The sequence below is a fragment of the Mus musculus genome, chromosome X (assembly GCF_000001635.26).
Source record: "Mus musculus strain C57BL/6J chromosome X, GRCm38.p6 C57BL/6J".
Classification (NCBI taxonomy): Eukaryota; Metazoa; Chordata; class Mammalia; order Rodentia; family Muridae; genus Mus; species Mus musculus.
In genome coordinates, this window is record NC_000086.7 from 52,272,188 (window position 1) to 52,289,818 (window position 17,631).

Consider the following 17,631-nt stretch of genomic DNA (forward strand, 5'->3'; position numbering starts at 1 on the left):
CTTAAGAATGGGCAGTTTAATCAGGATGCAAAGCCAGCATTGATACTCATTCAGAAGGCATAGGTAAAGAAGTGGTTTGCAGGGTTTTTGTTTGTTTGTTTGTTTTTGTTTTTGGATTGTAATGGGATTATACTGAATAGAAGGCCAGATAATAAGAGCAAAATTTGGATAAAGGAAGAAGTATATGACCCTTTATATATATATATATATATATATTTTTAAAAAAGGACCAACACCATTTATTTGAATGTTTATTTATTTTTTTTTGTCAAAGAAATCCATGCAGAGAAAGAGAAAAGAGGGAAACATGACAACCATGTTCCAACAGTCAAATGTAAGAAAATAATTTGGCACAACTTGAAGGTTTTTTTTTTCTTTGCAAAAAGACAATCTATCCTACCACTAAAATTTACCATCCTCATAAAGATACCATTTGATTTTCGAAAACATAACACGCGGTTAGTCTCCTACTTAATGGTGGTGGGAGGAGGCATAAAAGATAAAAAAAAAAAAAAAAAGAAAAAAAAAAGAAGGTGGCTCCCTTTCTGTAGGGACCACAGGTGCTGCAGGGCAGCACAGGCACTGGACGCTGGCAAGTCAGTGCACCAGGAAAAAAAAGCACGCCACATAGATGGCCACACTGATGAGGATCTTCAGTGGGGACGGCATGTTCCCCACGCTGTGAGAGGTGGTGATCTCGTTGTCCTTCTGATTTCCATGCTGCTTGTTCCCCGGAGCATCGTCCACATCCAGATCATAGGCCAGTTCTGTCAAAAGAGAAAGAGGATTTGAGTTGCAGGACCTTTCTCTCACATCAGGTCTATACCATTCACAGCTTCTGGCCTGTCTGGCCTGGTGAGGAACTCCCAGTTCGACTTTCCTTTTGTTTGGAAAGCCAGGATTCCCAGAGGTGGGAAGGAGAGGGTGTGTTTGGAACGCATGGACTGGAAGAGATGACCAGAAGCGCTGTTTTGTAGAGCACAGCAACCGGGAGTGAGTCAGTCAGCACTTCCGTCTCTGCTCCGCCAACACAACAGGATGTTTTTTGGCCCCTTGCAACATCTCCCCGGGCAAATATGGACCCTTGAATTGAAGGTCAGTTTCATTAGAGCTTACATCAAAATGTGCTATTTGGTGAACTAATCTGTCCTTGTGTGTTGGGGAAGGGAAGGAGGGTGACTGGTGAGTAGGAATTGTACTTTCCCTTAACCCCTTACAGTGGACTGGATATTCTTATCCCAGGGACTTTGTTGAGTTCATGTTGAAGGACAGGGTAGTTTGCTGTTGAAAGCTGTTTTATTTTTCCCCAAGTACTTCCTCTTTTATACAGTTTTCTCCCCCACAAAAAAAAAAATCAATAAAACCACACCAAAAAGTCACATCTATCAAAGAAAGCTGGTCCAGTCTGTGATACAGCGCTGTCACCTACAAAGTTCCCATTTGAGAATTAATGAAGCAAGGTATTCTCTTCCTCCAGAAAAAGCTACCCCAAACTCTCCTAATGTTTTAAGTAAGTTTCTGAATTTGTGTTGGGGTACATTTCTAGCTATCTTGGGGTGCATGAGGCTTCTGAAAACCTGGATAGAATCTGATGCCAAGTGAAGGAAGGCTAAGAGAGGCTCATGGGTAAAAGTCTTGCATTCTTTGCCTGTTATGTATGAGATGTGTACATGATGCTGAAACAAAAAAACAAACAAAAACTCCACAACCCCCCCCCCCAAAAAAACCCTAAAATGTCTGTGATTTGGTCTGAAACAAAAGTCCCCTAGAAAGCAAATCTAAGCAGATTGAGGTTTCTGTGTGAAATTCAAGATCACCAGTCCAGGGGTCAGATTCTTGCAAATTTGCATTTTCAGATCCAATCCACCCACTCCACCCCCTGCCCCCTTACATGACTCCATGGCTACAGTTTCTATTTCAGTATCTTGTGAAGGTGATGTGAGCGACTTAACAACCAACCAACTGCCCTATTGCCGGGGGCTAGGAGGAAATGGCTGGGATTCTACCCAATGAAGGCAAGGAGAGGAAGGAAGAGCTCTTATTACAGGTCATGAAAATACTCAGTAAGTCCCAGGAAACAAGTGTGGGGACTCAACTGGTCCAGAAGACACGCAGAGCAGGGTCCAAGACCAGGCAGATCTGAGGCTGGCATGGGTTAGTACAGGAAGCAAAGTCAAGGAGATCAAAGTCAGGGGGTCTGATTTCATAGGCTGTGACCCTACCTTCCAAAAAGGATATTGCATTCTATTATGCTACCAGGGATGATGAGAGAACCAATTTTAATATGCCTCACCTGAAGAAACAAGATGTTTTATCACAAGGTTTACTTAATTTGCATACACTTGGTCACCAGTGTAGATCAAGTTTTTTTCTGTGCTTTGGCTTACTAATTATATTTCTCAATGGGTTCCATATTATCTGCCTTTTAGTGTGATGGGTACGGATATTTTTCCTATTAATTTGAATAATATATATTATATTAGACCATTTGCTTATATTAACCAAAACCAAGTATTTTTGATCTTGCAATTTATTATAATTCTCTATCTCTGTGTCCCAAAGAGAGGATGATGGAGATTTTAATATGTATAAATTTGATTCTATTTTACTCATCTAAAATTGGAGCAAGTTTCTTTTGCCCAAGTGCTGACAGTAATTCAAAGCTTGTTTTGCAGGGAACTCTGTTACTTGGGAAAAGTAATTTAGCAGGCTGTAATCCAGATCCCCCTCAGTACAGACAGACAGACAGACAGACAGACAGACAAAATAAAAGGGGGAAAAGAACAAAGAGAAACACTCAACTTGGAGATGAGACCTCTTTCTCTGAAAGGTGAACTATGTGCGGCGCACAAGAAGGCAGGGGTCAGCTGTCAGTCGGCAAGGATAGCGCAGGCTTAGGTCGTGATCAGATTTCACTAAAGCAGAGAGCCCATATGGCTGATCTGTTGAAAGCCAAGCCTTGGGTCCCACGGCAGCTTCTCCACTTAAGCAAAGAGGGGATATTTTTAGGGTTGACCTGAATGAGAAAGCTCTCCACATTGCTTTCACATTTCTTTTCTGGAGGATACTCTTACCCAACATCAAGATGAAACAATATCTATTAATGTTTCCACTTCGCTCCTGCTCTGTTAGCTCTGCTCTTCAAATAATCCGCCAACACTAAACAGCTTTGAGGACTGGAGCAGCTACAGCAGGTGTAACACTCTGTTCAACCCAGGAGACTTTCTAAAGCTGTACTTTACATTTGTCTATCTATCTATCTATCTATCTATCTATCTATCTATCTATCTATCTATCTATCTATCTATCTAGTGTGTGTGTGTGTGTGTGTGTGTGTGTGTGCACCATGTGAGGGTAGATGTATAGAGGGAAGTCAGAAAGCAACTCTCCGGAGTAGCTTCTTTTCTTTTACGTGGAAACTAGGGGACTAAACTCAGGCTTGTGCAGCAAGTGTGTCCTCAGCCCTATAAACGTTTTCTTTGGATCTTATGCATGGACATGATAATAGGGACCTCGAAGTAAACCATTGAATGCCCATGTATACCAGGCAATGTGCTATTTATCTCATTAATTTTAATGTTTCCCACCACCTTATGAAGTAGGTATTGCAATTCCTATTTTAGGAACAAGGAAGCTCAAGTTCAGGGTAATGCTTTTGGTCTATATTTCCATGGCAACCAATAGCTGTACTATCTGAATCCAGCATCTAACTGTACACCTCTTAGGAAGCCATGTTGCTACTTTTCTTTATTTTAAAAAGTTTTGATTAGATGTATTCATTTTGTTTTATATTTTAGGTATCAATGTTTTGTGTGTATATATATATATATATATATATATACACACATACATACATACATATATATGTGTGTGTCACATGAATGCTTGGTGCTATGGAGGTTAGAAGAAGTGATTGGATCCCCTGAAACTGGAGTTATGGATGGTTATGAAGTGCTATGTGGGTACTGGGAATTGAATCCAAGTCCTCTGAAAGAACAAGAGCTCTTATTGCCGAGTCATCTCTTTAACCCACCCTACTGCTTCTTGAAAAACTCTGGATACCAAATATGTGGCAGGACAAAGGAGTAATAGATTCTCACTAAAAACCAAACCAAACCAAACCAAACCAAAAACCTCAATTGTTGAGTATATATCACAAAAGGGAACTTCCAAAGCATGACAAGAGGCATAGTTTCCACAAGTTCACCATGTGTCTGATTAAGAAACCTTGTTAAACTCTATAGGATATTGCAGGGAGTTCTTGATTTAGGGAGCTGACATGGAAATTATCAGTTCTGTTTCCCAAGAAATGAGTAATGATGGCTAAGGCCATGAGATCCCAGGCGTACATTTAGGCCACCAAATGGCCTCCAGGAACATCCTTATCTAAATTATGGCTAGAGATTGTTCGAAGCTCTCCTTTCGGCAGGAAGAGATGTCTATCACTCAATCCCTCAGTGCGGTGCCTGAGGTGTAAACTGACAGGAAGCCCAGCAAAGGCACACTCTGTGCTAGGGCCACTGCCACAAGGATTAGAGCTGAAAGAGGTATCTGAGAAGAATAAGGAAGTATTATGGGAGACAGAGAAAATAGGATCTTGGTCACAGATAAATAAGGACATTCCTGGAGGCAAGAAACAGAATCCAATTTCATTTAACAACAATGCTATCTTATGTATGGTGTCCCCAGGAGTTAGCAAAAGAAGGAAGGAAGATTTAGCTAGTCCTTCAAGGAATCCCATACTTCGGCAAGAGCACCACACCCATAGATAAACCAGATAGACATTCCTTAGATCACAGAGAGGGTTCATAGGAAGACAGTAGCAAATTACCAAGAGGATCGATAACAAACCTAAAGGGAAGTAGCTAGGATGATTTCTTAAGCCAACTTGGCTATCTCCATTAGGAGATGTGTGATGACCCACAGCAGGGCTCAAGAACTGAGATTGGAGGCAGTGGATTTTCAGTAAGACCATGTGGCTTAGGAATGCAACAACAATTGTGAATGCAGCAGGAAGGGCCGTCCCACAGTTTCTAAGGCAGAACCTGTACAATTTGATCTCTGTGCTTAGAAAGATCCCAGTTATCAGTGTGAAGCACAGCCCTAAGCCAGAATGACTCAGATATCTTGTCCTGACGAAATAAGAAGCCTGTGGGAACAGGAGCTGGGGATCAGTGAATAGCACATATTTAAAAAAAAAAAAAAGTCTACGAAAAACCAAACCTACACCAAAGGGAAACAACTAGGTTTTACGATAAACCAAACATATTCTGAGAAACACCACAAACTATTTTATTTGAAATCACTCATATTTTTCAGTGATTTTTTTCAGCCTATTTTTTCATCATGTTAAGTGTATGTTTTGAAGGGATCATAAATTGCTTTTCTCTTGGAGTGGTTCTTCTGTGAGAACCTTTTGGGCCAGCAAGGAGACTCCCCCCACCCCCCCAGCTTCATCTAAAAATCTGTTTCTATTTGTAATCAGTTTAACGATGCCCAGGGGGTAGACCCAACTATCTGTACTAATTACACACTCAGCCAGGACTCTTATTTTGCCTCAGTGGCCTTTGTGTTGTAGATTAGATGATCCATTTAAAATAACAGTCAGTCATTAGGGGCTGCCTGTTGTTTGTGTTGGAAAGCTTTTCTGCACTGGGCAAAGCTCTGAAAGGAGAGTCCTCTATTCCTGGTTATTGAAAATCTCCTCCTGGAATCCCCAAGGAGTCTTTACTATCCCCTGGGGTCTGGAACTCTAGATTCCAGGCCTTCCCACTTCACCTCTGACAAGGCATTTCCTACTTAAAGCTTCAGTTGCCCTATATGTCAAATCACGGTGCTGAACTGGTGACCCGTACATTTCCTTCCAGTTTTATTTTTCTGGTTTCGAGGCCCTTGGGACCTGGAAAAGGAGTATAGTCTGTTGCAGGCTGGAATCATTCCTTTATTCTTAAGAGCCAAGGCGGCCTCTTCCAACAGAGCTTCCCCATAGCAGGGTCAATCAGTTATTTCACCGTGGATATTTCTCTAGCAATCATCAGCTACGGAAGCTCTGGCCTCTTGAGTGTCCTAGTCTTGGATGAGAGACCCTGGCAATAAACAAATCCATGATGCACTGTTCTAGGTTTGTTTTTAACTCATGGTATAACACCCCCCACTAAAGCCACTGCCCACAAAGCTTTGGGGGAAAAGTTGCTGGGTTTGAAGGAGAGCCCCTCAAGCTTGCACAGGCAGTGGAGGAGAGGGATTTGGTGGCCAAGAAGGTCAGTCTTGGGATTCTTTCAATGCCTCCGAGGGCTTGAGCATATAACAATGAGGAAATGCTCATCCTCTGAGGAAATGGGCATCAAGAAGTTGCTATGGGAACGTCACTTACACTGACGGTACAGGGCAGCTCTGGTTGCCCTCAAAATGGAGGGGGAGGGAGTAGGGCTGGAAAGATGTATCAGTGGTAAAGAGCACCAGTTGTTCTTCCAAAAGACCCGGTTCAATTCCCAGCACCCACATGGCAGCTCACAACTGTCTGTAACTCCAGTTCCAGGGGATCTAATACTCTCACACCAAAGCACATAAAATAAAATAAATTCTTTTTTAGAAATGGAAGGGGAGGAGGCTAAGAATGAGGCTCAGTTGTGAAAATGCTGGTCTCAAGCACACAGTCTCTAGCCCTGTGTAAACTGGGTGTGGTGGCCGATGACTGGAATCTCAGCACTTGGGAGGTGGAAGCAGGAAGATCAGAAGTTCAAGGTCGTCTTTGGCTGAAGACCCTGTCTTAAAGATAAAAATGGCAGGAAAGAGGATGCTACTGCTAAGCCAAGCATGGGGGTTTCTTCCTTGCCAAGCCTGTTCCAGCAGATGGCTTCAATCTGGCCCTAATATAGCAACAGAACAACACTGCCATCCATCCCTGTGTTTTCCATTTGCTGTGTACAGTTAAGACATGAGTATGTGAAACCTCAGGACATTGCCTGGCATACCCCAGAGGATAAAACTGGGGGCAATCTCCAAGGAAACGGCACTCATTGCAACACTGCTCACTTTGCTGCCCATTCACATGGGCATCCTGGGGCTCTGCCATTGGTTTCTGATTCCCAAACAGATCTTGGTTTCCTTGTCTTCTGAACCACAACAAAAGCCCCCTTCCTGCCACAGTAACTCCACCTCCTTTATGAACTTTCAGGAGTGAAATGGGTACTTGGGACTTGAAAGCAGAAGCAAGTGGCTCTGCAAATGAAGCCAGGCTCTCTGGAGGTCTGCATTTTCTTCTTCAGATGTGGGTAAACAGGCATACTTCAGGCCTTTGGCTTTTAATTCTTAAATGGGACCCCGTTAAGAACAGGCACATTTCACAGTGTATCTTATTGACTACACTATGAGCTGTCTATAATAAGTGAGCTGTCTAGTTTGCCTACTTGATAACTGACTATAAAACCTGGCAGTGATCTCATGGCCTCTTCTGGAACAGGGTTAGGCAGTTAAGTCTCCACTTCATGTTCTATTGCTAACTCCAGCCTGCAAGCATCCTCAGCTACAACAGTGGGGTGTTGAGAGAATACAGTAGATTGTCCCCATTCAGGGAGGCATGGTCTCTCTCATCATAGGCCTATTTTTCAAGCTGGGGTACAATATCTTCAGGTTACACTGCACTGGGCTATGGACATACTTCCCAGGGATGTAGCAGAATAAAAGTACACTGCTTTATAGTAAAACATTCAAGGCTGGGGCTGGAGAGATGGCTCAGTCATTAGGAACACTTTTTGTTCTTGCAGAGGACCTGGGTTTGGTTCTCAGTACATATATGGCAGCTAACAACACACTCTAACTCTGATTCTAGGATGACTCTGATACACTCTTGAGGCTTCTTTGGGCTTTTGTATGTACATTATAAATCTATATCTATATATTGAGGCAGGAATGCTCTCGCGTGCATGCATACACCACACACACACACACACACACACACACACACACACACACACACACACAAATACATTAATGAACCTAAAAAATTACCTTTTAAAGAACAGGTAAGATTGTATGATGGAGTAAGGGTGTCCTGAAAACTTCATCAAACATTGCTGACTGAGATAGCCCTTCAAATTAGGTTCCATATCCTCACAGGCAGAGGTTTGATGGTGCTCTTTGAAGCGCATACGGTGGAAAGGTCTTAAAGGCACTGTTAGGTGACCCAAGTCACCTGCTACCAAACAACATTCTGACTCAAATTCCAAAGCTGACTCAATACATTCTCTTCTATGGTGACTCCCTTGTCAGGAGAGCACACCAGTGGCTCTCAACTATGGCTCAGGCTGTTTAGGTTTCTAATATAAAATTGTTGCCAGGAATTTGAAACACCAACTGTGCTTTATTATTGTTTGGCAATTAAGAAATCGCTTAATCTTTTAGAAAACAGCAAATGGTTTTGTTACATAATCTATTATAACATAGGCCATTATTATACTTATTTGCATGTGTTATGAATCAAGTCATATCCCCAAAAGGAGACTAGCTCGACACTGGATACCTGGAGAGTAAGAGCAGGTGCTGGCTATCCCTCACCAATCTCAGAAGCCCTGTCACTACCTTCCTTCCTCAGGAATGGTATTACTACACTCTTCTCAGTGGCTGTCCCTTCCCCAAGAGTGCCTAAAGCCCTGGAAGAATCAGTTCATCAAAACATTTCCTTCACAGGGAGAACTTAATTTATCCTCAGGAAGTGACAGGACCAAGAGACAGGTGAAGAAGAGAGGCCTTTTACAGTTATTGTTCCTATTACTGTTATCATTAATTACTATGACTCTCTCAGAAGAAAACGTTTGCAACAATTCTTTTAGCTCTCTTTATTTTTTTATTTTGTGTGTGTGCCTGCCTGCTTGTCTCTCTATGCCTCCTTAACTATAATTTGAGTTCAAGGAGATGGCTATGTGAGGCCCTATCTACAACTAAATAATAAGTGATCGTATACCAGAAAGCAAGAGGTAATGGCATTTGGGATACAGACTCCCTACTCCCCAGTGCAAGGGTGTTGCTAGTCTAGTATCTTACCATGTGGAGGGCTGTAAATGAGCCCAACTCCAAGGCGCGCGCACACACACACTAAATGGCTCCTTTCCAGTGTCTTGAAACTCAGGCCAAGTTGTGCACAACAATAAAAATGTCAGGCTCTTCACTATCACCATGAAATGCATGTAAGGCCCCTCAACAGGGAAAAGGAAAGAGGATGTTTCAAGGGGAGGGACTGACAGATTTTAATTGGAAGCTAATGTTTAATGAGCAAGTTTATGCAATCTCAAGAAACTTACACTTGCTGTCTTTTGAAACTTACACAAATGATGCTAAGCTTAAATTATATTTTGAGAAAAACAATAAATACAAGGAGTCTCTCCTCATAAATTTAAAAATTAATGGTTTAGATCCACGAAGCTCTGATTGTAACATCAATTGTGGGCATGACACAGTCACAGAGGCATGCATCTCTGGGCTTGAAGAATGTAGAAAACACAAACTGTCACTTATTGCAGCCAAATCCAATGACTACTGAGGGCTCATGGGAATAAGGAAGTGCTCATGTACTTCCTCAGAGTCAACAATATTAGGAGTCCATCAAATACATGAGGCTTTGTTTTGGTGGGAAAACTCTGGTCAGCTTCCATTTTTTTCCTTTTTGAGTACTGGAGGATCTGTGGGGTAGGGTTGGGGAGGGAGTACCCGAGGATCAATATGCGTCCAGTGTCCTGGCCATGCCCAATAGTAAGAAAACAGCCTTGCACTCCATCCGGGGGTTGGGAGGGGGGCGGCACAAAAGAATGTCTCTAAAAGCCCTCAGAGCTGGTGTGGGAGCATCAGGCTGGAAATCAACAGCAGGCAGGTGTCCTCATAAAGGACAGCTGAAACCCTTCTCTAAGTTGTTCCATCTGAGTGTTGTTCATTAAATGCTCAGCAACTGTAACATCCCTCCCTTATCATCCACAGGATGTGGGGAACCAAGTCTATCTTTTCTCTTGCTTTACTTGAATGCACACACTGGCGTCTTGGCTCCATCCCCTTCCCATTCTGCCTGTGGATCTGGACTGTCAGACAGTGCTCACTCCCTCTCACACAGGCACCTCTCCCCTGTAAGTCTGCCTGCTGGCTGCTTTTCCTCTGCTTTAGCCAACACTCTTGATGCAGTCCTTAATGGCGCAGTAGTGTAAGATACCTGTTCCTCTCCAATGACCCTCCCCTTTTTTCCTTTTCGCTCCAGGAAGGAATGTTATCTTTTGTGACAGCTAGAAATAAGACAGCGTTCTATTCCTAAAAACACATGTGGGAGCACATTTCTCCCTGCCTCACAATACTTTGATGCATATGGGAAAGAGTCCTAAGTCCTTAGCAGTTTCTATGGCTCATGTTTCTTTGCTTTGTAACTGGAAAACTGCCTATATATTTTTTCAAGGCATTATATACTGTAGTCCCTAGCAATGTTGAAAATGCCAAGGACTTGAAGTCTTTTCAAGCTGTTTCCTTAGATCAGGCTGATGTCTGTCTCTTCTCCCTCCTCTTTCTCCCCAGCTCTTGGGAGCTCCATCTTTTCTTTTCTCCCCGCCCCATTCCACCTCTTCTATCCACAATTACATCTTCCAAGCTTTAACATACACATACCATATCTTCTAGGAAGTCTACTCTTCTCGCTTTGGCCCAAATGAGTAGCTCTCTGTAGTAAGAACTGAATTGGACTTCTATTATAGCACAAATTTCCATTTGTGTCATAGTAAAGTTAGTCATTTCCAGGGTCTCCTTCTCAACTAGGTTGACTTTGGTGAAGTAAGAAATGATTTTTATTGTGCTCATAGCCCCCACACAGGATTTGATTATTAGAGAACTTAAACACACGCTTGTTGCCTGGATGAACAAATGCTCAAATGGATACCCATTTCAAGCCTATTGGGAGTATGTAGTCAAGGGGCAATTTCCTTGCAAGGAACCCATCTTTCAGGGACTGATGTTTCTGATTTCCTCAAGGGAAAGAGTCACCACTGACACATGCTGAAGATAACACATTCGTAGGGCCAATGGAGGGAATCTCAGGAAGAAAATGGCAGAATTCAAAGCATGGTCCTTAGATTCCTAGGCACCGCTAAGCAGGCACCGCTAAGCAGTAGCCAGTGTGTATGAGCCGGAGCATGAGTTTACTGTGTGCTCAGTGTCAATGGAATCCACAAAGATTATTTTTGTATTTGCTTTTGTTGTCTGGAACTTGATGCCATGCTATGCAAGCAGCTGACACATGCCAGCATTGTGTGTGACATACAGAGCAGGAAACAGCTTTTCTAGTGAGTAGGTTCCATTCATGTCTCATTTGCAACCTGGATGACTGTGTTCCCAAACTTTTGGCCTCTGTCCCTGCCTCCCAATCTACTCATCCCTGGGCCACACTTCACCCCTCTCCCTACCATTGATTCCTAAGTGTAGAAGCTGTGGGACTAAAATCTCAATGCCTGTCTCTGGAACATCAAAGTATAGCCTTGCTAATGAAGTCCTCTGCTTATCAGTGATCAAACAAAGCAACAGGACTTCAATCCTCTCAGTACCACCTGCCAGCATCCCTTTCTTATTGCAGAGGTCCATGGAATGAATGAGTGCCAGTGAAATACAATTGCATGCTGGTACAAGAACGAGTGCAATACCTTAACCTGGAAGTTCTATGCTTTCATGCCCCCTTTCCACTTCTCAATTCACTTCTTTTTCTCTTTCCATTTCTCTCTAAACAACTTTCTGTAATCCAATTATTGTTTTCTATCTGGTCTGATCATAGCTTTCTCTATCAAACATCTCTCTGTCTCTCTTTCTCTTGTCTCCATCGGATTCTTTTAACAGATCCTTCGGCAAAGGCCAAGTTGGAATCACTGGATAAATTTTTACTTTAAACAATTTTTGAGACAGAGTCTCACTCTGTAGCTTAGGGCCATCCCTGAACTTGCTTTGATTCACCCGCCTCATTTTCTGGCGCTGGGGCTATAGATGTGAGCTATCATACCCAGGTATGTTTTAGAGAAACAGAAGTTATCTTTTTTTTTGGGGGGGGGGGTTGAGACAAGGTTTCTCTGTGTAGCCCTGGCTGTCCTGGAACTCACTCTGTAGACCAGGCTAGCCCCGAACTCAGAAATCCGCCTGCCTCTGCCTCCCAAGTGCTGGGATTAAAGTCGTGCGCCACTACCGCCTGGTTCAGAAGTTATCTTTTGTTGTTTTCCCTCATCTCCCTTGAGTACTGAGGAGTGAACCCAGGACCTGAAGAATGCTAGTTAGAGTTCTACCACTAAGCTACACTTCTGGTTCTAGGATCTGAATAATAAACATGCTTTTTTTTTTTTTGGTCTTCCCCACTGTCTAAGCCAGGTTCTGTTTTTTTCCCCCTTCATCTTCCATCAGCATTTCCACTGTCTTACTGTTTACTCCTCAAACACCATTTGTGCTTCTTACTTTTAACTCTCCATTTTTATTTTAATTTTTCTATGTGTGTGATAGATGTGTCTATGAGTGTGTGTGTGTGTGCGCATCTATGTTCATATGTGGGAATTCAGGCTCATACTTGCTATGATTCATATATGCTAGTGAAACAACAATCTTGGAAGCAGATTTCACTTCCTATTTTTATTTTTTTTGCCACTGTAGATGCCAGGCTAGCTGGCCTGCCAGATTCTTGGGACTCTCCTGTCTCCATCTCCCATCTCTTCAGGGGAACCCGTGTGTTTTGGGGACTCCCACCCTTGAGTTTGTGTGGCAAGCGCTTTACCCAGACTCATCTTAGGCTCTCTTTTTTCTCATTCTTTCTGGTGTGTGTGTGTGGTTTTTTTTTTTTTTTGTTTTTTTTTTTGTTTTGTTTTTTTTTGCCTTTTTTGGCAACACCTCAAAATGTTATTTCTATGAATATATTCTTGAGATTAAAGATTCAAACAATACCAACAATATCTTATCTAAACACACAAATGCACATGCACACACATACTTTCCATCTCACTATTTCCTCTGACAACTTCTCAGTGATGATTACTGGTGAATGTGTTTTATATGCAAGCATGGACACAGATTCTCACATCTTATAAATCTTTGTTATTAATATTTGCAGAATGACCTCATTCTTTTGAACCACTGCAAGAAATTCCATACAGTGAACATAATAACGAGACATTCCCACGGCTAGGCATTTGGGTTGTTTCTGATTTCTCCTTTATAAAAAATTGCTTCAGTGAATTTCCTTTGATATATGCCTTTGTCATGTGATTTATGTCCATGAGGTCTATTTCATTCTAGCATGTAGGAATGATGGCCAAATATGGTCAAGTTGCAGAACAACAGAGCAGAAAGCAGTACAGACTGATTAGAAAAAAGAATTTTGAAAGGAGGGTTAATGCCTTTTTTATTCTAAAAAAAGATAAAGTAGAGTATTTATCAAGGGAATATTATAATGTTAAGGAATTGTGATGGAAATCACCTTATAACAAGATTACTATAATGTAGGAGATATTTTAAACATATCTGGAGTCAGACATAGTAGTGTACATCTATAATTTCAGCTTCTTGGTAGGTTCAGACATGAATGAAAAATTTCACTTTGAGTGTAGCCTGGGCAATACAGTAAAACATTATTCCATCTCAAAGAACCAAATAAAACAAACAAACAAACAAACAAAAATACTCCTGTAACCATTCACTTAAAACCCTGCAATTTCAAGATACGAAAACATCTGGCTGTACGGAATTGTGGAAGATAAACTGTGAGTCACGCTCACCTATTACTGACTATGGCTAGACAACAGAGTGCTTTCATTAAGCATACCAACATGTCTCTAGGGTACATCTATTGGTTGGTGGATGAAATCCCAGCATGTAAACTACTTCCATGGCCATTGGTTGGGCCCACATACAATATCTTTTTTATTGTCACAATTATTAAGATGTTGAAAATATCTGGTAGAGAAGAGCATTCATTCAATTCATTAACATGATAGAAAATGGGTCTTCTGAGGAAGTGCTAAAGAAAAATGTATTTGTCTAGTGACTTCTGATTTTCTTCCCAAAGTGGTGACAATGTGGTCCCGAGACCTTTAGGGCATTTTTGGTGATGAGGATTTAAAGCTGGTACTCAGTTTGCTGCTCAGCCTGAAAACCCACAATGCACAAACAGCAAGCAATGTGCAAGGAGAAAACTGAAATGAGCACACTGTAATTAGGTATGCAATGCCACCAGAAAAAGCAATTTGCCAAAGGGATTGCCGAGATTAAAGATGCAGGACCCTTAAATAAAGATTGTTCTCTTCAATCGATTTGTCCCAATCGGCTCTCCCTAGGCCATGGAGAATTCCAGTCATACCACAATATCTGGTTGTCTTTTTAATTTCTCCACCAAGAGATTAGAGGAAGTAAATGGAGCCCCTCTAGTCACTATAATTTCCTCACAAATGCAAGAAGTATTAACAGAGGGCTATAGAGACAGATTACAGTTTAGGTCACCCAATGGAGAAATCTGAAGCCCCCTTTTGACTAACAACAAGGTAAGTAATCCAAGTTTTTTCCCTTATTATTAAGACTAACACCAAGTTTAAGAGGCCCCCTTTTCTACTTTAGCTTTTTTTTTGGGGGGGGGGTTATCTTTTTCCTGCCCCAGGCAGGCAGGCAGGCAGGCAGGCAGGCAGGCAGCAAGAAGGTTCAGAGCCCTCACAACAGACAGGTGGAATTCTTCACCTACCAATCTTTCTCTGCCGTCTTTACCGTCCTGCTTTTTCTCCTTGTCCGCACAGTTTCTCTCCCTAAACCCATTTCCAACTCAGAGCACTTCTGTTTCTCAGGGAGAACAGTGATGCGAATACATAGAGTGCAGATGAACTACATTCCTGTTACCATTGCCTGAGTCCATATAAACATGTGCTTACATGTGTGATCATTAACCATGTCTTCAAATGGATAAATAGGGTAGCAGCCATAGATGAACAGAAGGGTGTATTTTAAGTCTATTAAATTAATTCACTAAACATTTCTTGAGAGGTAGGAACACTTAGTAATGTACTAGGAACCAGACAGACAGGCCTTGAGGACACTAGATAACTCATAGAGTCTATTCTCAAGAGCTCTCTATGTACCAGGAGTCAGAAATGCATACAGTTGATTCCCCCCCCCCACACCGCTTATGTAGCCCAGGCTGCCCTTGAGCAGGTGTGAGATGAGGCGGCAGTGAGCAGGCATGATTTTCATTTGCTGGGCATGGTGCCAAGTGCTATGGCAGAAGAAAACTCAAGTCTTGGCCTCCTGGAATTCTCTCTTATGAGGCAGATGATTTGAGTCCCAAAAATAACTTGTCCTCTGAGTTAGAATGTGTTAAGTGCCACAAGAGAGGCACGAGCAAAGAGCCCGGGGAATCTGAGTGGGAGCAGAGCATGCAGAGGGTCTAAGAAGAAACCCTGGGGAGACTAGCCAATTCCCTTACCGCTCTGCTTGTAAGAATTCATCTCACTTCTCAAGTAACAATGGCACAGGGTATGGAAATATTGGTAAACCTTAACAAGCATACAGTTCATTTTTTGGCCCTAGTGCTTTGAAAGAGTGTCTCTGGATATATGCCCCAGGCTGTACTGATCCTCCTGCCTCAACTTCCCCAGCGTTGGGATTAACAAATGTTCACCACCATACCCAGCAAGATGTTACTTATATGGTCTAACTGAATATTTCTTGTGAAATATTTTTGTCCCCAAGGCCATTCATATATTCACATGTTTCTCTCCCCTCTTTTACATCCACCCCCTTTTTTCCTAGTTTCCTCTGTTTTTATACTTTATTGGCTAATAAAGCATTCCGACAAAGCTCTCGTGCTTTGGTCTTCATCACTGCATGACTAAAAACAAAGCTAAGTCAACAACCTTGGGCTGGATGTGCAGAAGGCCTGGGTTGCCAGGGTGCCTTGGCATCCAAGGCTTCTGCTATCGCTGCACTTGGGACTACTTCCAAGGTCTGTTTGGCTTGCTGGTGTCTGGTGTTTGGTATATCCGGCTACAAGCACAGTAGGGTACAGCTCTTCTTCAGATGAAACCTTAAACCCTTTCAAACACTCGGCCACTGTCCTACTTTCTTCACTTGTGAGGCTCTGAAGATTACCCTCTGTACATTTGGCCAGCACACACAATGACGGTTAGTTGAGAGTTTTTTTTTTTTTACCATTTTTGTCTATCTGTTTCCTTGCACATTTTATAAAATGAAGATCAAATATGCTCCCATTATGAAAAAAATTCCAATCACTCTACATTATGAACATACATGAAAACATCACAATGTATCTCGTAAACATATGCATTATCTGTTAATTAAAGTTAAAATGAAAAGAAAGCCTTGGAAGGTTTTCTTTGCTTTTCCCAATTATTGAAAGGAACACAATTAAGGAGCCAGACAGAAATCATCAAAGGGGTCAGATGCAAGGAGCTGACAGAGTGACAAATGTTGCCTGTCTTGTAGACTCATTCCTGGTTAGAAAAAGACTGCTTAGATTGCTTTCTAAAGAGTTTCTGACTAAGGTTTCCTTGTGCTGGTTATAGTCCCCCCTCTTGATCACGTGTCTTAAAATACCACCTCACCTTAGCTGAGAAATGGTGCAGAGGTGATGGGCTGCTTTCAAGGACGAGTCCCCCCATCCCCTCCCCCTTAAAGAGAGACTATCAGCTTGAATTACTGAAATTAGCAAGGCTAATGCAATGTCACTATTCAAAACCTTGCCAATTTGGAATTTCTTAATGGCCTCAGGAGAGGGAGTCTTTATACATCCTACAATCTCTCTTCATTCTTACCTAAATTCCTTCTCCTGGATGTTGTGAATGGCCTGTTTTGTAGCCAACACAAACTTTGTCCTGGTAATATAATGTAAGGAACTCAGAATGAAAAGAGATTAGCTGTTCCTGGCTCCTGTTATTTTAAAGCAGAAATAACTTTGGCTTCTACTGATTGATAGACAAAGCTTGAAATGCAAAGCATGCTCAAGTCTAGATTCAGCATGAAAAGGACCTTAAAATACGCCCAAGTGCAAGTAATGGACTTATTCAAGGGAAGAAAAGAGGCACTTTTCACACTCCTAAGCTCTTTAGTGCTGTCATATCAGGAATCTTGCTTAAGAATTTCATCCTATTTACTTTGCATCTCCCTTTAAATATCCTCAGGACTCATAGGGCTTCCAATATTGAGGCTCTTAAGACATTAATTTCTTTATGTTAATTATGAGTGATAAAACTTGGAGCACTTGCAGTGATTTCAATAGGAATTAAAAACCAGCTCTGTAGTTTTCATTGAACCTTTGCTAACTTATCAGGGCAGATATGTTAGAAGCCAAGCTTCCAGTATCTTCTTTGGGCCATTTTTGGCACAGTGCCAGAACAATTGCATTTTTTCCACCCCCCCCTTGAGGACATTAGTTTATATTTGATGACAAAAGCATGAACTGTACCATTTGGGTGATTATGAAAATATTTATTAAATCAAAATGACATGGAAGGATTTCAAGTCACAGCACATGAAGCACACAGTTCTAAAACATGTGGATGCGTACACATAGAGGCTTTCTGTTTCAACTTTAAGAGGAATAAAAAGATGAAAACAGTGCCTTCAAAATGTTTGAGGAGC

The 17,631-nt window shown here is 41.9% G+C and overlaps 1 protein-coding gene across 1 annotated transcript in view; it reads right to left on the reverse strand.

The window, feature by feature from the left end:
- Positions 1–238: 238 nt before the first annotated feature.
- The window catches only part of Gpc3 (glypican 3), a 341,549-nt gene continuing 324,156 nt past the window's right edge, over positions 239–17,631 (reverse strand). Inside the window, exon 8 of the mRNA NM_016697.3 lies at positions 239–767. Within this exon, the coding sequence (NP_057906.2) occupies positions 598–767 (170 nt within the window). The 3' untranslated portion in view covers positions 239–597. The remainder of the gene's footprint in view (positions 768–17,631) is intronic.